The following is a 25,903-nucleotide window of genomic DNA, read 5'->3' as shown; positions in this document are numbered from 1 at the left end:
GCTTGTCAGGGAAGGGCGACGGTGGAACCAGGGACAATCCCTGTAACCATCGGCATCAGCTTTTGCCCGATTGGGAGAGGGTCTGGACCGGGTGAGCCAATAAGAGATGACAGAAACTCCACGCGAGGGCGAGGTTCATTTCCCGCTATTGGGTGAATGGAGGACGGGATGATAGTGCACTGTACTCTGTATAGGGCAGATAGATACTAGTATAGTACGTTAGTAATAAACAGTATTATTGTTCCCAGTATCTATCAGGCTATCTTAACTCCAAGTGAGACATTAATTTGCTTGTGCTCACCGGCCCTGGAAATGACGAGCTCAAGCTGCGTTAATGAAAATGTGCAAATCACTCTCAACAACACGGGATGTCGCATCAAACTTACACCGTCTATCGGCCCATCTATCATGCTTCATTGAAGTCTATCGAACATCACTTACTCGGCATCTCATACTTGATTACATACAGTGTCTGCCTCACTGCCCTCGGGTGGTCCGTGTACTAATTATAGTCCCGCTCATCACACACACTCTCTCTGTCCGCGACAATCAATCCCACAAGGCAATCAACATCAACACAACACCACACAATGGCTGTGGCGTGGCATGGCTGGCATTCCTTTCTTACGTCGTCACCTCTCACAGCCATCCATGTGGATAATACATCATCCCAAGGTTATTCCTCATTGGCATCTGAACTTTTGACAGTTCTATCTTTACTTCATATTTAGTATGAACATAACATCCGATCGGCCGTCCCCCAGCCATCCCGCATGACGTAAATCCCTTCCTGCCTCCCAAATAAACAAGGCCATCACAACAACAGCCCCATCTATAGTGGGATACTGTCAACATTCGACCAGCCTTCTCACGGTTACTACAACATCATGTTACAGCATCCTGTTACAGCATCTTCCCCCAGTCCGGTGTCACCGTAAACTTCCCACTCAGCTGTCCCATCGCCCACACCTTCTTTTCATCATCCGGGAATTCCTCGTCCGCTGCATTAGGCGGGGTCGACACGATCAACGCTTCCTGGAGAAAGTCCACGGCTGTTGCGCGATCCAGCTCGAAGCTGATGCCTCCCCAGTCCATCGTCACCCGACCCGACGCATGGACGTTCAGCTTGCCGACGCGCCCGGCGCTGAGGCCCCAGTCGGTTGCAGTGACAATCTTGGATGACGTCCCTGTTGCCGTGGCATCCTCTCCACCCTCGAGGATCTCCACGCCATCTTCGCGCTTGACGCCTGTCTGCTCCGACCCACTGGCCTCCGGTGCGCTCTGCCCCGCCATCGCATCTGTAGCTTCATCCGCTGGATTCTCGTTGTTGCCCGGTACCACCAGGTTCGGCGTCATCGGTGGGAATTGCATCAGGAACAGCTGCCCCGCCAACTTGTCCTTGTTGACATCCTCTTCCTCCTGCTCCTTGTCCTTGTCCTCCATTGTACTGTCCTTGTCCTTGTCCTGGTCATTCGCAACCACAGCAGGGGCCTCTCCCTCTGCCGGGGTGGTGGTCTCCGATTTTTCAGGTTCGGGCTCCTTCTGGAAGAGGTCCTTGACAATCTCCAGGTCCTGCTCGTGTCGCTCGTACTCTTCGATATCCTCCTTCGTGCGTAGTAAACTCTTCGGGTCCTTCACGGCAGCAGGGATCTCCATTTCGGGCTGGGGTGTCGCCTCGTTCGACGGGGGTGTGATTTTCCTGCGCACCTTGACCTTCTGTACCGGCAGCAATCCATCATCCGTCGTAGCTGGCTCCTCCGCATGCGGAACATCTGTCATGACCTGATCATCATCATCCGTAGGCTCAGACTTGACCTTGGGCTCTCCTTCCGTAGTAGCCGCAGCATCATCATCATTCTGCTGCACAAAGAGCGCACCATCATCCTCCTTCGCCTGCGCCTTAGCCTTCTCCCTCAGCTCCGCCGACTTGCTCGAGCTCGATTCCATATTGACACTGACCACGCGCTCCTCATGCTCATGTCTCTCGACGCGAATAGGCCGTAACCCCTTCTCAGCATCGGCATACTTAACCGCCGCCTTCCCCTTCTTGCTATCGACCATCATCTGCTCCTGATCCTCCTCATCACTATCCAAATTGATCTGGTCAATACTGATGCGCACCTCCCCATCACTCTCATCCGACGAATAATCGCGCGTCCCCGCACCCGCCGCCGTATTTCCCAGATCAATGACCGACCGACTGCGTCTCGACATAGACGAATGTCTCGAATCCTGTCCAAACCGTCCTCCTCTACCCCGACGCCCAGACATCCCCGAGCCCAATGGCCCGCCCGCAGACCCCAAAGGTCCGCCACGCCCGCGCCCAAACCCACCGCGACCACCAGGACCGCCCTGATCCCGGCCGCGCTGAATCGCCGCCGCCTCCTTCAGGCGCTCGCGGTGCCGCTCGGCTTCGAGCTTCTCGATGGCTTCTCGCTCCTCCTTGCTGCGACGGCCGACGGCGCGCGGCTTGTATTTGAGTGTGGGCTTGGCAGGTTCGCCGGGCGCAGCGGGCGCGCCGGGGGGTTTCTCGGCCGGTCCGATGCTGCCGGAGGGTGTGCGTTTCTTGAGCGATTGAAGGCGCTGGACGGGGGCTCGCCCGGAGGCTGATGGGCCGGGTGTTGGAGTCTGGGAGTCGCCCGTGGTGGTGGCGCTAGGCGCGGGACTCGCGGAGGCGGTTGTAGATGCATTGGCGCGGCTGGCTGCGCCGGCCGGTGCTCCTCGTCGGGGAGCACCTTTCGGAGGCATGATGGGTGGATGTGGATGATCAGAGTATGAGTGCGGTAGAGAGGTTGGGGTTGATAGCGTCGGGAGTAGTTTCGGAGTGACAACAAGCTGGAGGGGTATGTAGGGGGTAGCTCGTCCGCGGGTAGAGAGAGGAAGGGTAAACAGAAAAGGGAGGGAGAGGAGAGGAGAATTGGATGATGAAGTCGAGTGAAGATGAAGAAGATACGGAACTTTTTGGCAGGATCCGCGCCCGCTCGGCGTTGGAGAAAAAAAGGAAATTCGCGCCTCAGGCCGCCAATGCGGGGCAACGCCAGTCAGCCGGCGCTAACCTGATCCGGACATCACCTCAGATGTTCATCAATGATTCTCTCAATTAATGGCAGCCATTCACTGAACCATTGTGATGGATCGCATTGAGTCAGTCTTGAACAATGGGTCTATTCAGACCAGTATAGCAATAAGCCTGTTACTAGTAGTTGTTAGAAAGCTAGCCATTCATTGAGTTACCTGGGCTGTCTTTGAAATTCAATATATATTTCCTATTGATCACACTAGACCTCTTTGCAAGTTGTAACTCATCTCCAGTTGAAATCAGACGGGCACCAGCAAAGCCATTCAAAACACAACCAAGTAATCCAGATACATCCGCTCTTTCAATGGGGGCCTAAGTGAGTGGAGGCGACCCCGGACCGTGGCCGCGAAAACATTGCAGCAACTAACGCCAAAAGACACAACTCAGGAAGCTCAATCAACCCGCTCAGCTCAATCGCTAGACTATCCATGATAAATAACAGGCCAGGCAGAATGCAGACGGTAATGCGAACTAGGTTGGCGATCCGAGGAGAGAGAGGTGTAGAGAGAGAGAATGAAGGGAGCGCGGCACTCGTGACTTCGATGTGAGGTACAAAGAGAGACATCGTGTACGAATCCGCTAGTGATGAAGGAAGGACATCCCAAGAGGCAGGCCGGCTCGAGGGAGAGGAAGAAGTATTCAGTAGTGTGATAGGGAGATTCGGAGAGTTTCAAGATGATCAAGCCAACGGTCCGCGTGGAAAAGCTCGTTAAGGAGGGGAAGGATACGATGCACGGAAGAATGTCGATTCGTCTATGTTAAAAGGTGTAATATTTCAGGAGAAATGCAGCCATCCAGGCGCAGCTCATCGATGGTTCGGTACGAACGGTGTGGGCGAAAAAGAAAAAAGGAGATGGAGGTCATGGGCCAGGCACAGCCATCCTCATTGCTGGGATTGGAATCCAGCTAACGCTTGCGCTTCTTGTTCTTGTCCATGCTAGCCGCCGTGGTCACCGGAATAGCGGCCACAATGGATTGCGTCTCGACTCCGTTCGTAGTGGCGTCGAATGCTTTCTTGACAGGGACCCCCATGTGACGACCGTAGCGGCCTTTGCGACCGTTTCCTTCGTCTTCGCTGATGCACCCTTCAATGCCGATACCAGCATCCTTGCATCGGCCGCAAGGGCGCTGCCGATCGCAGCCCTTCTTGCTCTTACGGCATCGCTGGCAACGCGGCTTAGTCGACAAGTCCTCCTCGTCGGCGGCGAGCTGGTGCTGGAAGTTGACGGAAGAAGTCGATGTTTTGCGGACCGGCACAGGGCTCATCATCTGCGGTGATACCGCCGTCTTCTGAGCCACCGTGGTAGACGTCGCCTTGACTTTACGAGCGGCCCCATTGGCCGCTGGCTTGCTGCTCTTATTCGGACGCACGGGTGCTGGCTTGGGCCCGCGCGCCTTGGTGGTGCTGACAGCATGGGTGGGCCGAGTCTTAGCCTTCTTGGACTTGGGAGCGTCCCGGTAGAGAGTATCCTCATCCATATCATGCCTCACCAAGGTGTCGTTCAACTCTTCATGTTGGTATTCCTCATCGTAACCGTCGTAGCTTCCATCAGAGCTGTCAAAGCTGGGAAGGATATCGTCCAGATGCTTGTGTGTGCGCTTGGTGGCACCAGGTGGGAGCATGGGGCTGGAGTCGAGCCGCTGCTTGGACCGAGCGGGTAGATCATCGTCATCATCGCTGTAGTCATCACCATCGCTGGTTGCACCCGTCGAGGATGCAGCATCAGCGGCACCGCTGAAGGCATCATCAAGTGTGGAGGCAGAAGTACGGCCATGCGAGAAATTAGATGCGTCTCCCAGACGAATCAGTTGCATAGCAACATCCTCGTCGGAAATGCAGCTGGCAATGGTAGGATCTGGGGTGGGGAGGATGCCCGGGCCGCCGCCTCGACCAGCCTGGTTGCTATACTGCCCACCAGAGGACTGGGTAGTGGTTCGGTCGCGCAGCCGGTGGCCATGCTCAGGAACCACAGGGGTGGCGTACACCGGATTGCGCACCGGATTGACGCTATAGATCTGCTCATTGTATCCATAGCTCTGTGGAGACGGCAATGGTTGTTGGTTGTAAGGGCGCTGGGTGGGGCGTGCGAAAGGTGAGATGGCCCCTTCCTGACCGATTGACCGGCGCTGGGGCGAGATCGACGACGTGGAGGTTGTGAGCGGGACCTGGGGAGGGACGAACAAAGGCAATTCCTGAAAGGAGACAAAGACACAACGTTAGTAAATATGGTTTCAACAGAGACGGGGAAAGAAAAGATGCCCGCCACGAACCGAACTTTCAAACTTGGGCCGTTTCCGGCGGCCATCTTGAAGGATGTTTTCCATGCTGATATCTGAGCTGCCAAACTGCTCGGTTCGGGACTTCTTCGTCCCAGAGTAGCCACCCTCGCTATCGCTATAACCAGGAGTACCCTCCTCGTGGAAGCTGCCATGAGTGCTCGAGCCTCTACTCTTGTTGCCTACCCGAGATGACTGCTTGTTCTGAGATGCGCTACGACGGCTGCGACCAGACGGGGATACACTGCGTTTCCGAGCCAGCCGCGACGCCGGGCGAGAAGGTGGTTGGGCGTGTTCCAAGACCTGCGCCGGCGGCATTGCCGGCGGCATCTGGAAGGGCTCCCCTAAGCTGGGACGCTTGCGAGCCTCGGCGGGAAGGTGCCCATAAAACCGATCACCGTAGCCCTCTGTGTATGCCTGGACGGGAATAACCCGCACATAAACAGTCATGTTGTTCCGTAGATTCTCATACCTGGCAATGAGGGTAATGCCTTGCTCGTCTTCGAAGCTGACACCGCTCGCAGCACCATCGTAGATGCCGTAAAAATTCTTAACCGTAGTCACAATGGAATCCGTTGTGTCATGAGGGTAGATCTGTACCCGCATAGGTATGCGGGCCCGGACCTTGGAGTTCTCATCGAGAAGTAGCTCAAAGGCGACGTTCTTAGGAACCGAGCTCCGGGGGGAGGGTTCCTGAGGCGGCGCACGATGGTCGGTGTAGGCAGGCGACTCCCCAGGGGCAGCATGCTGTTCGTACTGGACAGCCTGCATGGTGGGAGAGTCTGAAAGGAGGCACTACCACACTGCTACTACATTGATGTATGAATCAATCGGGTGTTCGAACTCGGGGAGGAAGAGCGGTCCGGGCGAGAAGAGACAAGAGGGTGGGTGGGGGGGAAAGGAAACAGGCAGAGACGGGGAAGAGGAGGGTATGGGCAATTTCCATCCAAACCTACCACAACAGAGAAACCAGAGGGGTTCAGTTGATAGATGGACTACCCGCGACAGTTTTTATGGATATGTTGGATGGCGATGCAGAGGGTGGTCGGTGGGAGGACGACGGCACCTCAGTCGCAAGAGCCGAGAGCGACGGGAAAGGCAAAGAAAAAGACGGTCGAAAACCTGGACAGCCACCACCACGAAAGTCAGCACGATGTGATGCAAAAGATGTCAATGAGAAAGGAAGATGTCTGGAGAAGGGAATCCAAGTTGATTCGATGACGCCGAGACCTCCCTAGTCGAATCCTGATGGATTGCAGATTGGGAGGAGAAACGACCCGAAACACTCGGAAGACGATGGAGAGCATCAAAGACGTACCGATGGCAAATCAAACCTAGTTATTTAGAGTCGCACCCGGCTATCGGATCCGACAAGATGAGAAAGGAAGGATAGCGATGGTGGTTGAGGATGTAGGAAGAGGGGTGGGCCGTGGGAGGTGAGTCGTTCTACCAAGCGCTTGGGTATGTCAGCGGTGGCATCACGCAGAGCCAAAGCGAGTCAGGAGAACCAAAGGGCCAGGAAAGGGGGAAAGCAGATGCAAAGAAAGATCAAAGTCATGTTTAACGATGGACAGGAACCTACCTGATCGATATGCACCAAAATTTCGAAGGGAAATGGTCAAGAGAATGGGCGAGAAGAAGTCGGGTTGGGTCGAAGAGAAGGTTGAGGAGGGAGAGAGAGAGAGGAAGAGGGAGTGGGCGCTGGATGGATGGATGGATGTGGTTTCACCCAAAGCGAGCAGAGGTGGCCTGGGTCGGTGACAATCCATCCTCTTGAATGCACCCTTTTCCCCCCACAGACATCCCCCGACTTCCTTCCAGATGCGAATTGATTCCCTATATTCTCTATCTAGCCTGTTTTTTTACTTGCGCGTTGCTTTCTTTCATCGCAAAATCCTAAATCGCATTGCGTCCGAACGGACCGGCTTCTATCTGGATCTACGAGATCGGCGACTCTGCCTTGAAGGTCTTCTGGCAGAAAATAACATACAAAGTACCTGTCAGATGAATCGCTAAAACTACACTTTTATAATGCTGTAACTTTTATTCCAAAACAATGCCAGTAATGGGGTGTAGGGTCGGTGCAAAATGCTTTGGGATTCTGGAGTATCGGCCGGGTGTTGGCGCAAACGACGGCGACATCGTCGATCTGCGACCACAGAACAGGTGCAGAGTACTTTTGAAATACCAATCTACGGACATTACAGAAACACGGAAAAGAGAATCACCTGTGGATTAGGATCATTATTATTATTATTGCTCCCATTTAATTCTTTGTGCACCCAACGGACGAGACGGTTGACCAGATGAAGCGGAGTGGCGTAGGGTCAAGGTTGGCTGGCACTTCCTCAGCGCGGCCACGTCGAATGACACCCCCGATCACATCCCGGCTGCGGAGAGCGAGTGATGGACGCTTTCTTCATGTCGGTCCCCATTTCGGGTTTAACTCCCTCAGAAGGTGGACTTTTGTAGCAGAATGATAGAGTGAATATCTCGTAGCAAATGTTTAAAACAGCTGAGTTATAATTACAGACCAAACAAGCAGCGAAAAGATCCGAAGAATGTATCCTGGAATAAGGTTGGTTCCCTTTTTCCCTACGTGGTGGGCAAAGGACGCAATTAAAGACGACCGACCAACTGTCTCCGGAAAGAACTTGTCCCCCTCTCGCGGCGACCAATTCCCTCACGCTGGTCGCGCAAGGTTCCTCCCATGCTCAATGCTGAATGCTGCCATTCATTACTCGCGGGGCGTAAGACATGCATGGTTTGGAATAACCGGTTGAAGGGCGATCGATGCTCCGGATCCCCATATTGGGGAGAAGGAATTCTCCTACGGCGCAAATGTCCTCCATCGATGGCCTCAGGCTCATCATCCATCGCCAGTAGGTAGACTAGTAGTACGACTACTATAGTAGTAGTAGTTAGTAGTATCCTGGCATCGCCAGCACGGAATCCCGGAGAAACAACCAGGTCATCATCACTAAAGAAAAAGAAAAGGAAACAACGGAACAGCATGCAATGAATGAGGGGAGAGCAATCCAACCTCACCAACCATCGCTACCGGGGGATGGAGACAGGAAGATTGAGATTCATTGGGCCAGGGCGCTGCAACGACAGAGAGCCAACAAGCCGACGAGCAACAACGCCCAATTGTTGCCTCGTTTCATGATCTGCGCCTGTCCAGACTCGTCCTTTTACCCCTCCTCGGAAAACGGTGGGCTACGTAAGGATCCCCGTCGTTCGTTCACCAACTTTCGGGCAGGCACAAGACTGAAATTCTTTGCGACCAGACTGATTGACTGACAGCTACTAGATACTCTCATCATCCAAGCACCTCCAAATCCTACGGACAGTCCTTTGGCTTTCTGTCCCGCGGGTCCTTAAATCGCAATCTGCCAGGCCGGCCATTCCCATGTCTGCAAGGTCCAGTGCGACTTCGCAGCGGCCTGTGAACTAAACCCTCGGAGGGTTCCTTGACTGCCAATCCGCGGTTTAACGATGTCTTGCGCGTTGCACTGGGGTCTCTACATAATCACAATCCTGGCTCCAAGCGATCGAATGAGATTGAGCGATGGTCGATGGACTGAGAACAACCAACTGGCGTAACAATGCCGTTAGCCGGGTGGGGGGGAACTGGAAGGGCTGCATTCCGCAAGGAAGTTAATGAGTATGATAATGATGGGTTCATATATATATATATATATATTTACGGCAAGAATTAGGCTCTATCATTCTTCCTCTTGTGTTTGCCAAAGTAATCTTTAGTTAAATTAAACACAATCCTGTCTCGTGCGATCACTCCAATTGTAGAGTTGGGAGTGTTCCTTATTGAGGCACTCAAAGCGGGGCCTGCTCCAGAGTCAATAACCAGCCCGGCCGGTGCTTCAATAGTCATCATATTTTTGCCCATAATGCTAGCTAACTAACTGGGTTTGCTATTGTTGTTGGTCAGCCGCCAGTCAAAAGACACACCGAAACTTTGCGTATCTTCAATAGTCCGCTTTCACCGTTCGGTTGTCCGCGACACCTCAAATGGCGGCTGGTCGCCAGCAATCCAGTGTTCATCCTTCCATCCTCTCCCTCTCTTCCTTTACAATGCACAATGAACCACAGGATCAGTCAGGGCAAATTTGCGACCATCGCATAACACATGCCACCAATACTGGCTGATTCACTGATGGCAAATCCGGTGGAGGTCGGACTTTTTCGCACACGACCATCGACAAACCCGCTCTTATGAATCCCGCCGCCTCATGATAGGTACCGCCGGATCCGCGTCCCACAATGGGGGGAAACTTGTGGCTTCCTGGCGAGGTTGGCATTCTGCGCGGGTGTAAACGGGACCCAAAGATCAGTCCAAAGTAAGTGCCAGTTTAAAAAACCCGCAAAAAGCCAGGCCAAAGATGTAAACTGTAAGCCTACAGGAAACATGGATTCCTCAAGTCATCGACGGGACTGCGATTATCATGGCCCGTCATCATTGGCATTACCAGATTCCAGCTGGAATCTCGACCCGAATGGCCCATCCACCCCATCCTGGTCCAGACGTTTCGCTCAAAGACAATCGGTGCCCTGCCATGCGACACCGGTGAGCCTGGTCAATAGTGCGATCGGGGGTCCTGGATAGATAGTAGGTTTGGTCGCAAGCTGAATTCAACATTCCGGTTGCTCCAACCTCCGCTTCAAGCGTCAAATCCCGGAGCGAAGATGGCAGCCCGCCCGCCCGTTCTATGTCACGTGAACTCGCGTTGGGTGAAGCCCGGCTTCGTGTGGCCCGGCGCGTCAAGGACCTGGCGGGATATTAACACTCATTGTCCACCACAACCGTAAGTATTGGCAGATAAAGCTGTCGGGATAGAATCGCAAGTTAGTCTGCGATATAAATTGCGTTTTTATCATCAGTTATACTCGTGCTTTGAAGGAGAAGATGGTCAGTAAAGGAATTGATGTGCTGGCGGGAGGACGCGTTAGATGATGTCACCCGTTCTGAGAGCAAGCAAACAGCGCAAACAGCAGCTGACCTAAGCATGCCATAGCAACCCCCGAAGAGGACTAGCGCGAGTGTTGTTGACGGTAACCAAGTAAGGAAGTGACCGTTTCGGGCAATGCTGGTGGTTGCCCTTGAGATCCAGTTCAAACTCAGCTTGTGTTTGTCCTGCCCTTTCTTCGTTGCTGGACGCCCTGTTTTTGTCAATGTATTGGTGTTAGTCGTCGTCTTTCAACCAACCTCCTCCCTCTCGTGGCACCCAATCTTAACACTCAAAGCCTGGTCGACTGGCGCTATCGCTCGAGCCCTTGGCGCGGTCTTGTGTTTGTTTGGGGTCGCATTTTTAGTATAACTTTAGCTGCGACGACCAACTCCTGCGCAGGGCGCAGAGAAGTAAACAACCACCCACCCTTCCCCAAGCTTTCCAAACACGGTCCTGGAGGCTTCAGAGTATTGTCTCTCTTCATTCAAGATGGACGCAAAGGTACGTTATCATCCATTGCATGTTCTTCCTGCCTGTCAGCCGCCCAATCGGCTTATAAACATGGCATGCATGTTCACGGTGCTGCACGCGCACCGACGGCTTAGCCTCCGAATACCCCTTCACCAATGTCGCAACATAGTTAATTACACTGAGCTGACGAGGTTTATGGCATTAGCCCCAGAGAATTCGCGTCCGTGGTGACGAGAACGCCCCCTTCCCTCTCGCGGCCAACAAGACCCTTACCCAGAAAAACAAATCCACGCCTGCCTTGTCCACCATGTTCCAAAATGGCGCTAACAAAGGTGCGGCCAAGCGGGCTGCTTTTGGCGATGTCAGCAACACGGCTAAACCAATTCACGCGGGTCGCGATGATATCTCCCTGGCGGGCAAGAAACAGACCAAAGGGGCAGAGAAGGCGGCGTTGATCGTCGAGAAGAAGCCCAGTCTGGCGCAGCCAGCTCAGCGGCCCATGTCGATGGCTGGCATGAAAGGCCTCTTGAGCAATGTGCCCAACGCCAAACCCATCGAGCCTTCCAAGCAAATTGCCATGCAGCAGCAAACTGCAAATACTAGAAAGATCTTAAACAAGAGGGCTACAGTATTCAAGGACGCGTCGGAACCGTCGAACAACAAATGCGAAATTACATCCAAGGAAACCAACACCGAACTAGAGGAAGGGGACAACAAGGCATCCCTTGCACAGGCGTCCGCAGCTGCGAAGCGGACCACTACGAAGGAGGCAGCTACACACGAAGAGGCGAAGCCAGTTCTGGAAGACACCGAAGAGAATTCCATTGTGGACTCTGAAGTTGATGAGGCAGAGAAAGCTTTACTAGAGGCTGACGATGATCATTGCAAAGTCCAAGATCATAGCGAGGATCCCAACCCCCGCGAGCTCCCCGCTGCGCCCGAGGTCCCTGAATCTCACCGCGTCGCGAAGGCTCATCGTGAATCTGCCTCGACCTCGCATGCACCGGCCCAGTCGGAGCCGGAAGATTGGGATGAAGAGGACGAGCACGAGGAGGAAGATGGGTATATCACTGCTCGCTCCTACCGCTCTCGTGGCGAAAATACCACTGGGGGTGCCACCACAGTGCTGTTCCCCAAGTTCACCCAGCAAGTCCGACGCGAATTAGCTCTTGCGGAGCAGGTCGTGGAGGCCACACGTACTGAGGAAGACATTGAAGATGAATGGTACGATACAAGCATGGTTGCGGAATACAGCGAGGAGATCTTCGAATACATGAGAGAACAAGAGGTACGTACTAAGTCGAAAGGCCCAACTGTATCTATTATTTAGCTGCTTACACTGCCTACAGATCAAGATGCTGCCCAACGCTCACTACATGGATAACCAAGCAGAGATCCAATGGTCTATGCGGTCTGTGCTTATGGACTGGGTCGTGCAGGTCCACTATCGGTTCTCTTTGCTTCCCGAGACCCTCTTTCTGTGTGTCAACTACATCGACCGTTTCCTTTCTTGCAAGATCGTGTCCCTTGGCAAACTTCAGCTCGTGGGTGCCACTGCCATCTTCATCGCTGCCAAATATGAGGAGATCAACTGCCCGTCTGTGCAGGAGATCGTCTACATGGTAGATGGGGGATATTCGATGGATGAGATTCTCAAGGCTGAACGTTTCATGTTGAGCATGTTACAGTTCGAGCTGGGGTGGCCTGGCCCGATGAGTTTCCTGCGAAGGATTAGCAAGGCCGACGACTACGACTTGGAGACGCGCACGCTTGCCAAATACTTCTTGGAGATCACTGTCATGGATGAGCGGTTTGTCGGAAGCCCCGCGAGCTTCGTTGCCGCTGGCGCTCACTGCCTGGCTAGGCTCATGCTGCGGAAGGGAACCTGGGTATGTCCTTGGCCAGCTGGAACTCGAAAGAAGTCGTTCTAACATGATTACAGACTCCCGCCCACGCCCACTATGCCGGATACACTTACACGCAGCTTCTCCCACTCATTTCTCTCATGGTGGAATGCTGCGAGAATCCTCGCAAGCACCATGGCTCTATCTACGAAAAGTTTTCTGACAAACGCTACAAGCGCGCTTCTCTGTTCGTCGAGAACGAGATGAGAAAGGGATTCATTATCCCGGAGCAGACCAGAGATAGCTCCCATTCCGATCGCAACGCATCAATTGAATCAGCGCACTACTGGAAGCGCGCATAGCCGCTCATCAAATCACTCGCGCTGATTTCTTCGACCTCTTTTAACCGCTACCAAATACAGAAACTCAACCCAGAGTTGTTGTTTACCTCTGCATATAGAGCATGAAATTGTCTGACACGGCGCAGGGGTTCAGGGTTTGCTGGCTACACGGCCCTGCAGCCCGTGCCTGTCGAAGGCTGCTAATACTTGAAAATAAGAGGCGTGAGTGTGCGCAGAAGCTCACGTCGCCAATCCCCCAGGATCAAGGTCCTCACACCCTCATTTACCTTTTTTTATGATACCAAGACATGTGACGTCTATGGCCGTGCATGCAAGATGTAGATCACGCAAGAAAACTGATGCCGTGACCGGAATCGGATATCAGGGAGACGGAGTTCTTTTTGCTTTTAAATTATTTCTCTTTTCTTTTCTTTTCTTTTTCTTTTTTCTTTTCTTTTAATGATTTGCACGACGGTTGAAATCATGCAAGCAATCCGGGTTCGGGAGTTAATGGGTCGATGGCTTGTCTTTTCATACAATCCCTCCTTTACATTTTCTTCATTTCTCTCCTATGTCGTTATGCCCTTGTGTTCTTTTACTTTTCTCGACTATCACGACCTGTTTTGCACGCTCCCGGCAGATTGCTGCTATCCACGGGATTTTCATGACGAACAGCGCGCTCGCCTGAGCATCGCTATAATTCATTACCCTCTGATTTCCTTTGTTTCGTTGGAAATGACGTTTACCGTTCGTCTATTACCGTATGCATCGTTCTGTGGATTATTATCCAGGTTTATGACGCAGGAGTTAATGCAATTGGATCTATCTCAGTAGCCTCAGTTACAGATGACTAGATATCGTAGTATTCGAACCGAAGCCTATCAGTCAAGCCAAGTCAGATCCACGCCCATGAACATCAAATTTGTCATGAATTACACCCACATCTAATCTTCGCAGGATCTCTATCTTTTTGCTAGCCTCTACTACAATATACTCATATACTCCCCAACCTCACTAACCAAAACATCCACCCAAAACTAAAGCCATCCAAAATCTACTGATCCAACCCATTAAACTCAATCAACCTCTTCACGACCTCAACCACCTTATCTGCCGTCCTAGCCCGCTCACCATCCTCACCACCATTAGGCTGATCAATCCTCATCGCAATAATCTCATCCAACATCATCCGCAACCTGGAGACCAGAACACCGATGCGAGCCCATCCGCGCAGCCGTAACCATCCGTCGACGATCAAGCCGCGGCCAGCGGTGTCGAGGTCGATGGACCCGCAGAAGAGGAGGAGGGAGTAGGCGTTGAATGCTATATACCATTCTTTGTTAGTATACATTTCTCACAGGGTACAGATGTATAGTGGAGGGATGATCGAGATAAGGGATAATAACTTACGTGTCAAATCACGAACAAACACCTTACTCGTCGCCATTTTGGTAAAGTAGCTGAGATATGCAGATGAGCTGGGGTATGATTGGGCCGAGAAGCAGACGGAAGAAGGATGAATGAAGACGCGGCCATTCTCCTGGTTGAAGTATTTGATTGTTCGTGCGTCTGGGTCGATTTCCACGGTTCCCGTGACGGAGCTGGCGAATTTCTTGTCTGGGAAGGAGATTTGCGCAATCTGAGGCTGGAAGGCGCCGGCGATTAGGGCGCGGAGGAGGGGTTTGTTGGATGCGTTGCGGTTCCAGCGAGATGATGAGTCGGAGGAAGAGTAGTCGACAGGGAGGAGGCCGGCGTCTTTGAGGGAGGTTAGGAGTTGGAATTTGTTGGAGGAGATGTCGCGGAGGGTTTGATGGGAGAGGAAGTTGGCGGAGCACCAGGATTGGGTTTGCCAGTAGCCTTGGGCGTTGACGCGGTCGGACCACTGTTGGTAGGCGAGCAGATCAGTGAGAAGGTCGCCGTCGGCGCCTTTGGAGAAGGAGGCTTTTGCGGCGTTGGCTTCTTCGCGTTTCTCGCGCGGGGAGACGAAGGGGCTCTTGACGGTCAGGATGGCGGAGATGGTGACGCAGGCGTCGATGCAGCTGAAGATGGAGCCGTAGACCATGAGTTTTGCGCAGCGGAGATCCGCCGGGATCATGGAAAGGTAGCGGCCCAGGGCGGTTAGTTTGTCGTGGTCGAGAGCGCCGACGCGGTGCAGGAAGTCGAGGGCTCCTTCGACGGCGGTGCTTTCTGGTGGAGTGATGGTGTTGGCTAGGAAGGTGGCGACGTCGTTGATGCCCTGCATGGCTTTGACGGATAGACAGAGCTGCTCGAGGGGTACTCGACGAATCTCGGGGTCTGGACGCTGTGCCATGTTTGCCTCTGCTTTGCGGGTGTATAGTTTGTAGCATATACCGGCTCGGACACGACCGGCTCGACCACGTCGTTGCTTGCAGGCTGCCTGGGAGGCCCATACTTCTTGCAGTCGGACGATGTTGTCTCGGGGGTCGTAGCTTGTCTCCTTGACTCGACCGGTGTCGATGACGGCTACGATATCCTCGATTGTGATGGATGTTTCGGCGACGTTGGTCGCTGCGATGACCTTGCGCTTGCCCTTGGGAGGGCTGAGGAAGACACGTCGTTGTTCAGCTGGGAGGAGAGATGCGTGAAGAGGGAGGGGATGGGCGTTGGGTATTCTCTTCACAGCGTTCAGGCATCTCTCGATCTCCATTGTTCCGGGAAGGAAGATTAGGATGCCTCCTGGCTGGTCGCCTAGCTGGGCGTCTATGTATCGAACTGTGGAAGCGATCAATTCGTAGTTGATGCCCATTCCGAGACTGCGAAGAACCTTGCCAAGGGACTCGTCGGCTTGGGCAGATGATACGGCGTCTTCTTCCTCATAGTCGCGTTCGGAGAACTCAGGGTAGAATCCTGTGTCGCGGATGATATCGTCCAAGTAGTTGTCTTGCACGGGGAAGGTCCGTCCTGGGATGTTAACAAATCCAACGGACTTGCTACCGCCAAAATAGTTCATGAAGATGTCTGCTTCGAGAGTGGCACTCATGAGAATGACCTTGATGTCTTTACGATAGCGGAGGACGTCTCTCAGCAGAGCCAGAAGAAAATCGGTGTCGAGACTCCGTTCGTGCACTTCATCCACCACAACGTGGGTGACATCCGCGAGGGAGCTTGCGACATTGCCGTCAGGGCCACTGCCAGATTGCATGCGACGGAGCAGAACACCAGTGGTAACAAATGTGATCTTCGTTGTGCCTGCCTTGGCCTTCGACTCTCCTCGAATGATGTATCCCACCTCGTCACCAACCGACGCACATCGCTCATCGGACACGCGATCTGCCAGACCCAAAGCAGAGATTCTGCGAGGCTGGGTACAGATGATGTTTGCGGCAGCACCAAGGTCTCGCTTGATCAAGTCATCAAGCAAAAACTGGACGGACTGGGTACTCTTTCCACTACCGGTCTCTCCAGAGATGATTGTAACTTGGTACTTGTTCACGGCCTGAATAATAGCGTCCTGTGTGTTCCAGGCTGGAAGAGCTTGTCGTTTTCGAGTCATCTCTTGCTGGGCCTTGGTTGCCTGCTTCGCTTCCCAGGCTTCTCTCAGCGCGACGCTTTGCGGCGAACCCGGCTGCCAGTTAACGTCTCTGCCCTTCTTGCGTGATTGGCGAACAGGGAGTTGAGATACAGACCCTGTCGCAGTTGGAGAAGCAGAGACGGTTGAAATATCCCGCAGACGCCCTGGGTTCTCCATGACTTCCGGCAGATGCACCTCTAACCAGTCCAGGATATTGAATATCATTGGCTCACCAAAAAAGTTCTCCTCAGAGTACTGTACCACCTGGCGTATAGCACTCAGTCGTATGTAAGCTGGAATGCCCTTGCCCAGAATAGAGATAACCGGAACAGCTGAAGGATAATGCGTAGAAGGCCTCTGGAAACGGAACGTTAAAGACTCCGGCAAGTCTGACCCTTCACTCTTAATTTCACAGACTTTAGGCGAAATCCGCTTGTACCGTTCTCCGAAGATAGCCTCCAGGGTATCTTGCTCTTCTGCCCACAAATCCTCTTCCGCAATGGGCGAAGAGTCGATAGCAGAATTTGATCCGTGCACCAGCGTGCTCTGAAGGAACTCTGCTGCCGCAAGTTCATCGCCCTTTTTGCTATCCAGTGTTCGCGAGCACAGGTCAGCAGGGTAGCCGATGGAGGCAAGCCGTTTGATTTTGGCCTCCCTTGCAAGATCATCGCTGGCAAGGCTCACACCGGCGGAGTACCCTTCAGGTAGACACCACCGTGGAAGATCATCTTCCGGGACATATATAAGAAGCCATTCCAGGACCTCCTCCCGGTCCTTGCATGTACTTGTCGCCTCCTCCACATGGCTGCGCCGGAAGCCCAAGTGAGTGAGCTCCTCGACAATAGACTTGCGCTCGCTTGCGGGTATCTCCACATTGTAAGGATTCCAAATGGCATGCTGACGCAGAATGCCCTCGATCTCACGGCGCACTTTACCCCCAAGATCAACTTTTGGTGCTTGCGACCAGATCTTCTTGCCCCTGTTATCACCGCTAGAGCCCAGTCCCAAGTCAACCGTCTTCTCTGCCTCCTTTGCCTGCATCTTCTCGCGCTCTTTCCGCTTCTTTTCCAGGTCTGCAGCTGCACTTTCTCGCTCCTGCTTGGCAAGGAACGGATCTGCCTCGTACATCCATCCTTTCCCTCCCTTGGTATCTGCCGTCTTGATCTCCGTGAAGTCCTCTTTCCAGAGCTTCTTATAGGTAGGCGGAAGCATCATATGCAGATTTTTCATGTTACACACTCGAAATAGGGCATAAGCAGCTGCGAAATGGCGCGCCTCTAATGCCGTAGGTTGCGCAGCGAGATGCTTGTGGGACGGGGGTGGCTTCATAGGAGGGAGTACGACAGTTTCTCGAGTCTTAGGATCGACGCGCTTCAAGATGACGGAGGAAACAAAGCCCTCTGAAACTTTTATCTGCATTGCGGTGGTATTGTCAGCATATTGACTTCGCAATTCATTAAGTAGTGAATCAAACGAAGATAGGCCACCATTGGCCGTACCATTGTATACTCAGGTTTCTCCCACTTCTGCTTCTGACAATGCTCCGCGAGCATATTGACCGGCAGTTTTCCGGTCCATGATGCGCCTCCGATGACCTCCTTCACAGAGGGTTTCTTAGGCTCCTCCGTGGAAGCCTGCGCTTTCTTCGCTGTCTCCGCCGATCGTTCGGCGGCGGCTTTGGCTGATTTGGTCCCCGGTTTGGGGGCTCCTCCACGGGCGTCGTTCTTTTTCTTGGGGGCCATAATTCCAAAGCTGCAGGTAATCTAGAGCAGACGCCCGTGGAGCAACTCAGGCCGTTGAGGAGAATCCAAAAAGGTACCTAGAGCACTCCTGGTATTGAAAAGAAGCAGCGGGAGTTTCTGAGACGATTCCGCGGTTGGCTTGTCCCGCACTAGGCCGCTTTGATCTTTTGGGTAGGGCTGCGGGGAGTCGCCGCTGATCGCATCGCATGGCTTCGGCCTCTCCGCATCATACGTAAGAGCTCTGAATCTCACCCATAACAGCTCTGCACCGGTCACTCGCTGTGCTCGTCAGCTAGAATCATTACTACGATGGCTGACTCTCCAACTCTGGAGCTCGACAGCCCCACAGAACAGGATGTCGCGCCCGCAGAAGCGCAGCAGCCACCGCCCAAGCCAGCGAAAAGAGACGCCTGTACGCTCCGAACACAAACACCGATTCACCCCTCTCCCTCCCCTTGCATACCAGACGCAGGAACCACTAACTGATTATTCCTATCTCAGTTACAGAACTACTTGCTCCGAAACCTAAACATCCCAAACATGGCGATCCTAGCACCTCCAAACACACTCCTACTACCTCGAAAAGGCGAGCCATCGGTGGCCCCCGAGACGGCCTAGGCGTCTACATCGCGAAACCAGAAACCTTCCCCTCCAACGTAGTAGTATACTACGACGATGATTTCGTCGTCATTCACGACATGTTCCCCAAGGCAACCCTCCACCTCCTACTTCTCCCACGAGATCCTCAGAAAACGCGCCTCCATCCATTCGAAGCCTTCGAGGACGCCGACTTCCTGGCAAAAGTGAAAAGGGAAACGCAGAAGCTCCGCAAACTCGCGGCTGGTGAGCTCAGACGAATACATGGGAAATACTCGGCGCAGGATAAGGAAAGACAGGAGGCCCTGAATGTAGAACCACCGCTGGAGGAGCTGCCGCCGGGGAGGAACTGGGAGCAAGAGATCATGTGTGGAATTCATGCGCATCCCTCCATGAATCACTTGCATGTGCACGTTATCTCCGTGGATCGGTTCAGCGATCGTCTCAAGCATAGGAAACATTACAATAGCTTTTCTACACCGTTTTTCGTCAATATTGATGATTTCCCACTGGCGCCGGATGATGTGCGGAGGCATCCCGATGAACAAGGCTACCTGCGCAGGGATTTTGTCTGTTGGCGCTGTGGGAAGAAATTTGGGAACAAATTCGCCGAGTTGAAGCTACATTTAAAGGAGGAGTTTGATGCATGGAGAAAGCTGTGAGGCGCATGACTACCCGCATGATGCAGGACGGTATAAGCGAAAGGGGGCTAGAGGCACGTTCTGCCATTTCTTCTTGAGCTTCAATTGATACTTGATGGAGTGATGCGGGGAACCGACCATGCAGTCCCCCTTGGCTGATTGCGTGAGCTCCGATTATAAATATCAATTTGAAGTAAATGTACACGCAAATCCAAGGCAGCAATAACTCCTGGTGGGCCACATTTTCAGTGACCCTTTCCCAAGTCCGCTAGCCTTACTCCAGAGTCGCTGAGAGAACCAACCAAGGTTCCCTCCGACTCCAAGCCCTTCCCAATATCTCCTCACAGATCACCCATCGACTCAGCACTGCAAGGGCCATTTAGGCACGGTTCTTAGCCTTGGCGCTACCCTTGACCTTCCTGGCCTCAGGACGGTTGATGTGGTGAGCGGGGATCCACTCGGCGTTGTAGGTAGTGGCAGACGAGACAGCAGGGCTGCTGGGAGCCTCAACGGGGGCCTCCTTCTTGGAGATACCAGCGGACTTCTTGTACTCGGGGCCCTTTCCAGCGCGGCGCTTCTGGGGGAAGTAGGGAGCGATCCAGACGGTGTAGAAGAAGTAGACGACGCCAGAGAAGCAAGCCAGGAGGAAGAAGTACAGGAAGAGGCTAGTAACAATAGGGTTAGCTTGGCCTTATCGGCGAGCTGCGAGGAAAGTGCCTTACATCTGAGGGTCAAAGATGCTGGTCTCCGGCTCAACAACGCTGACAGTGCCGTTGTAGGCGTAGAGAGTGAAGAGGTTGCCATCGGTATCAGAGATGACGGAAGCGAGGGTGAGCAGCAAATCCTGGGGGTGCATTTCGGTAGCGAAGCTGTAGCTGACGCTCTCCTGCTGACCGGCCGGGATCTCAACGCTGTAACGGTGCGCAGTCAGGTTGCGAACAATCTGGCTGCTTTCTCCTTCAACTGCCGACAAGGAACCACCAATGAAGTTCACAGTCACGGGAGATTCCTCCTCATTGGCGAAAGTGATCAGCGCCTCGGTCGGGTAGCCATTGACAAGCTTGACACCAAAGATCTCGGAGGCAGGGAAGGAGGCGTGGGCCGTGACAGAAAGCAATTGGGTTTCAGGGAGATCCTCCTTCTCAGCAGCATCCTAGTAACATGCGACATCGCGTCAGCAACTCAATTGACAGTGGGACGATGGGAGTCACGCGAGAGGGAACGTACCGCCGCGAGACTGCCGCCAATCAAGGCCTGGACAGAAAGGAGAGCCAGGGACAAGAAACCAAAGCGACCCATTGTGAATGAACCGGGAATTGAGGACGAGAAGAGAAAGGGTGAGGGTGAGGAGGGAGGGGGAGAAGGGTGGAGAAGAGAAAGATCGAAGAGGCGATCGGACCAGAGGTGGATGGAAAGGAAGAGAGAAGTAAGTAAGTGGGAGAGGAGAAGCAGTAAGAAAGAGAAGGGGAACTGGCAATTTCTCCACGTAGCCTCAATACTGCCTCAGGTTGGCTGGGATGGTTCCCCATGCGGCGGGCTGACTCAGCCCCAGTTCTCCCCGGCCGGCGGCTCGTGACTGGTTGGCGCCTCATGCGGCTGTTTTGATGGTGACTTGCTCTAGGCTTGTGCCAGCCCAGTTCACCTGTCTCTGTAGATCTTGCACTCTCTTCGTGATTGTACAGTAAACTCGGTCCCGATAGTATTGACTCCCCGCAGTCTGCCCAATCTACTATTCTTTTTGGCTCCATAATCTCGATTGCCGCCGTCTCTGCCGCCAACCATCACCCTCCCCATTCTCGGTGCTTCTATAGCCTTGAGCTTCCCAAGATCGCTCTCTCACTTCCCTCCTCTAAGTCCCTTAGTGCTCGAACCTTATCTAGTTCATCATGACAGCGCCGGAGTATCTCGAGCGATATAAACAGCTGGCTTCTATAGAACAAGATAAGAATATCCTAATCGAGGTAGCCGCTCAGCATCACAGTATCAAGTGCTCCATGTTGACGTTACACTCCCTGCACCTAGGAACTTTTGCAGCGTGTGACAGAGTTGGAGGCAGCCTTCCAGCAAGAGAAACTCGATCATGAACGTGAAACGCGGTTTAATCGTGATATCCAGCTTCATGAAATGGAGTTAATGCAGCATATCGCGAGGATCAAGGCCATAATGGTGGGACCTTTATAGTTCCGCAGCCTGGTCTGTGCTAACGATGCTCGTCCGCTTTTAGGACCGCGAGCCCTTCATAGTTGTGCTACTAGATGGAACTGGCATCATCTTCAGAGATGAATTTTTACAAAAGGGAGAAGAAGGTGGAAAGATTGCAGCCAAGAAGCTTGCTGTCGCCCTAAAAGACTATGTTGCCAGCAATTTCCCAGGCCTTGATGCTCCAAAGATAATCGCAAGGATGTACGTCAACTTAAAGGGCCTGAGTGAGATGTGTGTCCGAGGCGTCATTAGCACCGACCCATCATCAGTCGAGGGCTTTGCTAGGGGCTTCAACAATGGCCATCCACTATTTGACCTTGTGGATACTGGACTGGACAACGCACATGATAAGATCGCAGGTACGCATCAAGGCTCTTGTCCAAAGCACTTACATTGGTATTCAACTTACAACGATGCGCTGACCTACTGCTCGCCGTCTTCAGAGGCCTTCAGGGTCAACCTATATAACTGTCACTGTCATCAAATCTTCTTAGGATGCGCCGACACCAGTGCATATGCCCAGATTTTGGTGGATATAATGGAAGACATTGACCTTGTAGGAAGAGTAACCTTGATCGAGGGCGTCACCTTTGAAAAGGACCTAGCCAAAATCAAGGCCGCGTACAGAGTCTCACAGTTTCCGGAAATTCTCCGAAATACAAAAATAACACCTGTCTGGGCCCCATGGAAAGCCGCAGTGGCGTCCAAACCTCCTCCCGCTCTCACCCCATCACCGAAACCAGGCGCAGTGCCACTGTCACGAACCTCGACCAGCACGTCAACAAACGCCAGTACATCGCTGTCTTCCACGTCTGCAAGGCCGTCAAGCCCTGGAGAGTTCCAAGTGGTACAGTCGAAATCAGCTACACCCGCACGGCCCAAGATCGTTGAACGAAACAAGTACGGTCAACGTGTAGACCGAGTTGACTTTAAAAGCATACCACGAGAAGAACTGAACCGCCTCAAGAAACTGAAATTATGCAACCTTCATTACCTTCTAGGAGAATGTACAGTTGATAACTGTCAGCACGACCACTCGCGCAAGTTGACCAAAAATGAACTTTCAATCTTGTCCGCCATCGCCCGCATGACCCCCTGCCGATACGGATTAGAATGCGATGATCCGGAATGTACATATGGGCATCGATGCCCTCATGCAGAACCCGGGAAAAGGGACTGTTACTGGGGTTCGAATTGTCGATTTGATCCTGCCGCCCATGGCATCGACACCAATATCGTTAAATTAAATAAGGTCTAATATTATGGATATAATAGTTGGGGAAGCGAACGCCATTACCTCTTTTCAAGTTTGCAGCGCGAGACAGAACCTGCATTGCTCTAGCCACAAAAGTTGTGTTTTCCTTTGGCCTTTGTAATGACTTCGCGCAGATGAGATTGGACTTTCTTCACAAGTTTCTGGCCCATTAACATCGATATTCCTGTTTGCTGGCGTGCTTCCTACTTTTGGTTTTCCACTCCCTCGCGTATGGTACATATATTGATGAATATCCCTAGCTTCGTTACTTAATCTGTGAGATTGCTATCAATATGACACTTTTGCCGGTCTCTTAGCCGCTTTCGATATCCAAGTCATTCTATATCTTACTTTATCGATAATAATACCATCTTCAGACTCTGATTTCTTATAATCATTCAGTGTATACTGTTGCTGTGCATCACCGCATGGTCGGGAGCAGAAATCTTTCAAATTTGTATACAAGTGTCCCCAAGACTCGAGTCCTCCGATGACCATGGCGCCAAAAGCAAAACAAAATCCCCTATGTATACAAAAGCAGACAACATCACATATTCCCAGAAGCCGTTTTGCAACAATGTATTAGGAAATAGTAGTAAGGAACATAGAAAAGCGCCTCTCCCATCCAAAGCAGTCATCATGGCTACAGCCATTCTCATCATCTTCATTATTAGTGTTGGTGTTCTCAGTATCAGGACGATGTCTGCAAAGAACACCATACTCTTGAATGCAGCAATTGAAAGGCCTGCATGAAACTGGGCCGAGGTCCTGTTTGCCATCGTGTAGGGCCGCTCTTTTGCGCTCCTCGAGGTCGCCCCATAAGATGAAGAGCTTTTCTCGGAGTTCTTTCAGATCGGTTTGGTTTTGTCTCAGACTAATGGACATAGGAAGAGTTATGGTTAGATAATCGATCTCACGGCGATCTTAGTGTCGATATGTGAGGGAGCCGAGATGACTTACTCAACTGCAGTCAGCCCTAATAGATACTCTGCATTTGGGCCAGCTACAAACAACCTCATCTGTTCTTTCGCTTGACCTGCGGGTGGAGGAGGGACGCTCTCCACGAGCAGACAGAAGCGCCATTCCCATCTAATGAAACGATCGGGATCTCTCTGAGAGGTACCCTCACCCGAGGAGTCTTCGGGGACGGAGAAGTCTTCCAGTCGTGGGGGGAAGAAATCGACCACGCGGACTGTGGTTCGGTAGCAGAAGTCTTGAAAGGGGAAGCGGTACTGTATGTTGTCATATGAGATGTTGTCATGAAGTTTGTTGGAAAGGATCGCTTCCAGGGACATTGTAGGGACGGACGGGCTGCCTGCTATGACTATCATAGACTGTCAATCAACTGTAAGATGCCCCAGTGGTTATTACTAAGACGGCATGACTTACTGTTTTCATTTGGCGCATATCGCTTGCTGCTTGCTGCTGTTATGGGAACTTGGCCTTCTTCCACCTTTTCGGCTTTCTTTCGCTGTTTCTTGGTGCTTTTCTTCGAAACCTGCTGGCCTTCGTTTTCGAGTTCCCGCTTCCGAGGATTCGCTTTCCAGTATTCCGTCTTACGCTGCAGAAATTGTTCGACAAACGTGTCTTTGCGACGATCCAGGGTGTGTACATTGACTGAATTTGGATTCGTGCGGTTTGTGTGGATACTGGCTTCTAATATCCCATTGATGCGACTGCGCTTGACATGCACGTTGTATAGCTGGATGAGATCGTTATCCTTCAGATGTTGGCGCGCATAGGATGCATGGGGTTCCCAGAGTGTGATTGTGAGGGTCATCCGTCCAACTGGTCCTGTCCATTTCTTCTTGGGTCGTTTTTGGTAACCGTAGATATCTCCTTCAGTGCCAAAGTCATTGTCACCGGCATCGTTTATTTGGCGGTCTTCGAGACCATCGTTGGCCGTGTAATCGGTGAAATAGAGGACGACCTTTTCACTGTCGTTGGTATATACCTTGACAATTTGCCCCACGAGGTCAACATAATTTCGCTCTACAATATCCTTGACAAGAGAGAGCCTCTTGTGCGGGTAAGGTTTGGAATTTGGAATTGCAGCTTGGACAATATAGGAGCCACGTGGAGTATCTTGTGCTGGAGCTTTGCGAAAACCATCGACTGCAGTGAGGCTATTCAACAAATTCAAAGCATGTATCTTCTCTGAAGGAGATGGCTCAAAGTGCGTAGGGCCACAAAGGGGCGCAGGGCTAGACGTGGGATCCGGGTCCAGGCGAAAGATTGCCCATGGTACTTCTCTGTCCTGGGCAGCGACTCCCAACGGGTCTCCTTTGAAGTTCCTTATCTGCAGTCAAAGCGTCAGTCTGTCACCGAGGAAGGGGTCAAGTCTTGCCTCACGAACCCACAGATCTCGTATCAGGATCACGTCGCGTAGTTGGACGGGAGGTAAATGGCTCTCATTGTCTTTGAAATATTTGATTTTCAACCCGTCCCATGTATGTCCGTTGTCAAGACCTGAGTCCTTGATGGTGAAGGTAATACAGCTGGACGAGCCTCTAGACTTCCATATTCCGCCGAAGACGTCGACTACGACGCCAATGACACTTACTTTGCCCTGCGTAGAGAGTGCGGTGGACACATCCACGAACCGGGAGGCATAGCCGCCTGACATGGTGTAAAATTACGTTATGTCGCACAATGCATAGTGATGCCACGGTAGAACAGAGCCTGATGCATCTAATGCATCCAATGTAAGATTGAGACGCCGTGAGTTCGGACCTCCTTGGCTATTGATATAGATAGAGAAATTACTAGAAGTAGTATTGTTGATCGAACCGCGAATAGATCGACGCGGGACCAGGTGGAGCAATTAGTAGTAATACACGTAAACAATGCATCCACCAGAAAGGCCCGAATTAGAAATGGCTAGCAAGACAGCTTTTTCCAGAACAGCGTCAGAAGGTTTCTCGATGAGTCTGATACAGAATAGATTAGAGA

General features: G+C 52.4%; 12 protein-coding genes across 12 annotated transcripts; 6 read left to right on the top strand and 6 right to left on the bottom strand.

Annotated features, from left to right (window-relative positions):
* Positions 1 to 141: 141 nt before the first annotated feature.
* Positions 142 to 677, top strand: BDQ94DRAFT_147509 (uncharacterized protein). Its single transcript, XM_026767030.1, has 3 exons — positions 142 to 206; positions 270 to 306; positions 387 to 677. The coding sequence occupies exons 1-3, from the start codon at positions 157 to 159 to the stop codon at positions 504 to 506; spliced, it is 207 nt and encodes a 68-aa protein (XP_026624148.1). The 5' UTR covers positions 142 to 156; the 3' UTR covers positions 507 to 677.
* A 27-nt stretch (positions 678 to 704) lies between these two features.
* BDQ94DRAFT_62036 (putative DNA-directed RNA polymerase III RPC4) lies at positions 705 to 3,204 on the bottom strand. The gene has a single exon (XM_026776191.1). The coding sequence runs from the start codon at positions 2,746 to 2,748 to the stop codon at positions 904 to 906; it is 1,845 nt and encodes a 614-aa protein (XP_026624147.1). The 5' UTR covers positions 2,749 to 3,204; the 3' UTR covers positions 705 to 903.
* Positions 3,205 to 3,985: 781 nt separating this feature from the next.
* BDQ94DRAFT_172237 (putative C6 finger domain protein) lies at positions 3,986 to 6,127 on the bottom strand (the record flags this gene model as incomplete). The annotated part of the gene is made up of 2 exons (XM_026771921.1): positions 3,986 to 5,272; positions 5,351 to 6,127. 2 exons carry the CDS (start codon positions 6,125 to 6,127, stop codon positions 3,986 to 3,988), a joined length of 2,064 nt encoding a protein of 687 aa, XP_026624146.1.
* Positions 6,128 to 6,173: 46 nt separating this feature from the next.
* BDQ94DRAFT_160724 (uncharacterized protein) lies at positions 6,174 to 7,188 on the top strand (the record flags this gene model as incomplete). Its single annotated transcript, XM_026769251.1, has 5 exons — positions 6,174 to 6,240; positions 6,365 to 6,564; positions 6,771 to 6,828; positions 6,931 to 7,018; positions 7,092 to 7,188. 5 exons carry the CDS (start codon positions 6,174 to 6,176, stop codon positions 7,186 to 7,188), a joined length of 510 nt encoding a protein of 169 aa, XP_026624145.1.
* Positions 7,189 to 8,257: 1,069 nt separating this feature from the next.
* BDQ94DRAFT_62009 (uncharacterized protein) lies at positions 8,258 to 8,944 on the top strand. Its single transcript, XM_026776190.1, has 2 exons — positions 8,258 to 8,614; positions 8,670 to 8,944. The coding sequence occupies exons 1-2, from the start codon at positions 8,375 to 8,377 to the stop codon at positions 8,811 to 8,813; spliced, it is 384 nt and encodes a 127-aa protein (XP_026624144.1). The 5' UTR covers positions 8,258 to 8,374; the 3' UTR covers positions 8,814 to 8,944.
* Positions 8,945 to 9,025: 81 nt separating this feature from the next.
* On the bottom strand, positions 9,026 to 10,372 carry BDQ94DRAFT_147500 (uncharacterized protein). Its single transcript, XM_026767029.1, has 2 exons — positions 9,781 to 10,372; positions 9,026 to 9,717 (listed from the first exon to the last, which is right to left on the bottom strand). The coding sequence occupies exons 1-2, from the start codon at positions 9,889 to 9,891 to the stop codon at positions 9,472 to 9,474; spliced, it is 357 nt and encodes a 118-aa protein (XP_026624143.1). The 5' UTR covers positions 9,892 to 10,372; the 3' UTR covers positions 9,026 to 9,471.
* A 409-nt stretch (positions 10,373 to 10,781) lies between these two features.
* Positions 10,782 to 13,222, top strand: BDQ94DRAFT_180504 (cyclin family protein). Its single transcript, XM_026773633.1, has 4 exons — positions 10,782 to 10,827; positions 11,003 to 12,085; positions 12,147 to 12,686; positions 12,740 to 13,222. The coding sequence occupies exons 1-4, from the start codon at positions 10,816 to 10,818 to the stop codon at positions 13,001 to 13,003; spliced, it is 1,899 nt and encodes a 632-aa protein (XP_026624142.1). The 5' UTR covers positions 10,782 to 10,815; the 3' UTR covers positions 13,004 to 13,222.
* A 666-nt stretch (positions 13,223 to 13,888) lies between these two features.
* BDQ94DRAFT_180500 (RNA helicase) lies at positions 13,889 to 18,315 on the bottom strand. Its single transcript, XM_026773632.1, has 3 exons — positions 18,014 to 18,315; positions 14,393 to 17,927; positions 13,889 to 14,305 (listed from the first exon to the last, which is right to left on the bottom strand). The coding sequence occupies exons 1-3, from the start codon at positions 18,254 to 18,256 to the stop codon at positions 14,037 to 14,039; spliced, it is 4,047 nt and encodes a 1,348-aa protein (XP_026624141.1). The 5' UTR covers positions 18,257 to 18,315; the 3' UTR covers positions 13,889 to 14,036.
* Positions 18,316 to 18,512: 197 nt separating this feature from the next.
* Positions 18,513 to 19,596, top strand: BDQ94DRAFT_61969 (DNA 5'-adenosine monophosphate hydrolase). The gene is made up of 2 exons (XM_026776189.1): positions 18,513 to 18,668; positions 18,758 to 19,596. The coding sequence occupies exons 1-2, from the start codon at positions 18,566 to 18,568 to the stop codon at positions 19,513 to 19,515; spliced, it is 861 nt and encodes a 286-aa protein (XP_026624140.1). The 5' UTR covers positions 18,513 to 18,565; the 3' UTR covers positions 19,516 to 19,596.
* Positions 19,597 to 19,694: 98 nt separating this feature from the next.
* Positions 19,695 to 20,959, bottom strand: BDQ94DRAFT_61956 (putative translocon-associated protein, alpha subunit). The gene is made up of 3 exons (XM_026776188.1): positions 20,722 to 20,959; positions 20,217 to 20,647; positions 19,695 to 20,159 (listed from the first exon to the last, which is right to left on the bottom strand). The coding sequence occupies exons 1-3, from the start codon at positions 20,791 to 20,793 to the stop codon at positions 19,874 to 19,876; spliced, it is 789 nt and encodes a 262-aa protein (XP_026624139.1). The 5' UTR covers positions 20,794 to 20,959; the 3' UTR covers positions 19,695 to 19,873.
* A 179-nt stretch (positions 20,960 to 21,138) lies between these two features.
* Positions 21,139 to 23,279, top strand: BDQ94DRAFT_147493 (CCCH zinc finger protein). The gene is made up of 4 exons (XM_026767028.1): positions 21,139 to 21,455; positions 21,517 to 21,660; positions 21,719 to 22,055; positions 22,140 to 23,279. Exons 1-4 carry the CDS (start codon positions 21,381 to 21,383, stop codon positions 22,952 to 22,954), a joined length of 1,371 nt encoding a protein of 456 aa, XP_026624138.1. The 5' UTR covers positions 21,139 to 21,380; the 3' UTR covers positions 22,955 to 23,279.
* Positions 23,280 to 23,319: 40 nt separating this feature from the next.
* BDQ94DRAFT_61946 (telomere-binding alpha subunit central domain protein) lies at positions 23,320 to 25,884 on the bottom strand. Its single transcript, XM_026776187.1, has 4 exons — positions 25,308 to 25,884; positions 24,341 to 25,250; positions 23,912 to 24,275; positions 23,320 to 23,825 (listed from the first exon to the last, which is right to left on the bottom strand). The coding sequence occupies exons 1-4, from the start codon at positions 25,575 to 25,577 to the stop codon at positions 23,534 to 23,536; spliced, it is 1,836 nt and encodes a 611-aa protein (XP_026624137.1). The 5' UTR covers positions 25,578 to 25,884; the 3' UTR covers positions 23,320 to 23,533.
* Positions 25,885 to 25,903: the final 19 nt, after the last annotated feature.

This window comes from Aspergillus welwitschiae (assembly GCF_003344945.1).
Source record: "Aspergillus welwitschiae strain CBS 139.54b unplaced genomic scaffold BDQ94scaffold_25, whole genome shotgun sequence".
Lineage (NCBI taxonomy): Eukaryota > Fungi > Ascomycota > Eurotiomycetes > Eurotiales > Aspergillaceae > Aspergillus > Aspergillus welwitschiae.
The sequence above is the reverse complement of the archived record's forward strand: the minus strand, read 5'-3'. Positions and strand labels throughout refer to the sequence as shown.

Excerpts from the sequence above, each read along its gene's own strand:
- BDQ94DRAFT_147509 (XM_026767030.1), top strand. The coding sequence starts at position 157 with ATGGAGGACGGGATGATAGTGCACTGTACTCTGTATAGGGCAGATAGA. Across the intron at positions 207-269 it reads CTGTATAGGGCAGATAGATA|TCCAAGTGAGACATTAATTT; the intron begins CTAGTATAGTAC and ends GGCTATCTTAAC. Across the intron at positions 307-386 it reads TTTGCTTGTGCTCACCGGCC|ACCGTCTATCGGCCCATCTA; the intron begins CTGGAAATGACG and ends CATCAAACTTAC.
- BDQ94DRAFT_62036 (XM_026776191.1), bottom strand. The coding sequence starts at position 2,748 with ATGCCTCCGAAAGGTGCTCCCCGACGAGGAGCACCGGCCGGCGCAGCC.
- BDQ94DRAFT_62009 (XM_026776190.1), top strand. The coding sequence starts at position 8,375 with ATGAATGAGGGGAGAGCAATCCAACCTCACCAACCATCGCTACCGGGG. Across the intron at positions 8,615-8,669 it reads GTTCGTTCACCAACTTTCGG|ATACTCTCATCATCCAAGCA; the intron begins GCAGGCACAAGA and ends GACAGCTACTAG.
- BDQ94DRAFT_147500 (XM_026767029.1), bottom strand. The coding sequence starts at position 9,891 with ATGGGGTGGATGGGCCATTCGGGTCGAGATTCCAGCTGGAATCTGGTA. Across the intron at positions 9,718-9,780 it reads ACTTGAGGAATCCATGTTTC|TTTGGACTGATCTTTGGGTC; the intron begins CTGTAGGCTTAC and ends ACTGGCACTTAC.
- BDQ94DRAFT_180504 (XM_026773633.1), top strand. Across the intron at positions 12,086-12,146 it reads AATACATGAGAGAACAAGAG|ATCAAGATGCTGCCCAACGC; the intron begins GTACGTACTAAG and ends CACTGCCTACAG. Across the intron at positions 12,687-12,739 it reads TGCTGCGGAAGGGAACCTGG|ACTCCCGCCCACGCCCACTA; the intron begins GTATGTCCTTGG and ends ACATGATTACAG.
- BDQ94DRAFT_180500 (XM_026773632.1), bottom strand. The coding sequence starts at position 18,256 with ATGGCCCCCAAGAAAAAGAACGACGCCCGTGGAGGAGCCCCCAAACCG. Across the intron at positions 17,928-18,013 it reads AGAAACCTGAGTATACAATG|ATAAAAGTTTCAGAGGGCTT; the intron begins GTACGGCCAATG and ends ACCGCAATGCAG. Across the intron at positions 14,306-14,392 it reads GTTTGTTCGTGATTTGACAC|CATTCAACGCCTACTCCCTC; the intron begins GTAAGTTATTAT and ends AATGGTATATAG.
- BDQ94DRAFT_61969 (XM_026776189.1), top strand. The coding sequence starts at position 18,566 with ATGGCTGACTCTCCAACTCTGGAGCTCGACAGCCCCACAGAACAGGAT. Across the intron at positions 18,669-18,757 it reads GCCAGCGAAAAGAGACGCCT|TTACAGAACTACTTGCTCCG; the intron begins GTACGCTCCGAA and ends TTCCTATCTCAG.
- BDQ94DRAFT_61956 (XM_026776188.1), bottom strand. The coding sequence starts at position 20,793 with ATGGGTCGCTTTGGTTTCTTGTCCCTGGCTCTCCTTTCTGTCCAGGCC. Across the intron at positions 20,648-20,721 it reads TTGGCGGCAGTCTCGCGGCG|GATGCTGCTGAGAAGGAGGA; the intron begins GTACGTTCCCTC and ends GCATGTTACTAG. Across the intron at positions 20,160-20,216 it reads AGCATCTTTGACCCTCAGAT|CCTCTTCCTGTACTTCTTCC; the intron begins GTAAGGCACTTT and ends TATTGTTACTAG.
- BDQ94DRAFT_147493 (XM_026767028.1), top strand. The coding sequence starts at position 21,381 with ATGACAGCGCCGGAGTATCTCGAGCGATATAAACAGCTGGCTTCTATA. Across the intron at positions 21,456-21,516 it reads ATAAGAATATCCTAATCGAG|GAACTTTTGCAGCGTGTGAC; the intron begins GTAGCCGCTCAG and ends CCCTGCACCTAG. Across the intron at positions 22,056-22,139 it reads CGCACATGATAAGATCGCAG|AGGCCTTCAGGGTCAACCTA; the intron begins GTACGCATCAAG and ends CGCCGTCTTCAG.
- BDQ94DRAFT_61946 (XM_026776187.1), bottom strand. The coding sequence starts at position 25,577 with ATGTCAGGCGGCTATGCCTCCCGGTTCGTGGATGTGTCCACCGCACTC. Across the intron at positions 25,251-25,307 it reads TCCTGATACGAGATCTGTGG|ATAAGGAACTTCAAAGGAGA; the intron begins GTTCGTGAGGCA and ends CTTTGACTGCAG. Across the intron at positions 24,276-24,340 it reads ATATGCGCCAAATGAAAACA|TCATAGCAGGCAGCCCGTCC; the intron begins GTAAGTCATGCC and ends AGTCTATGATAG.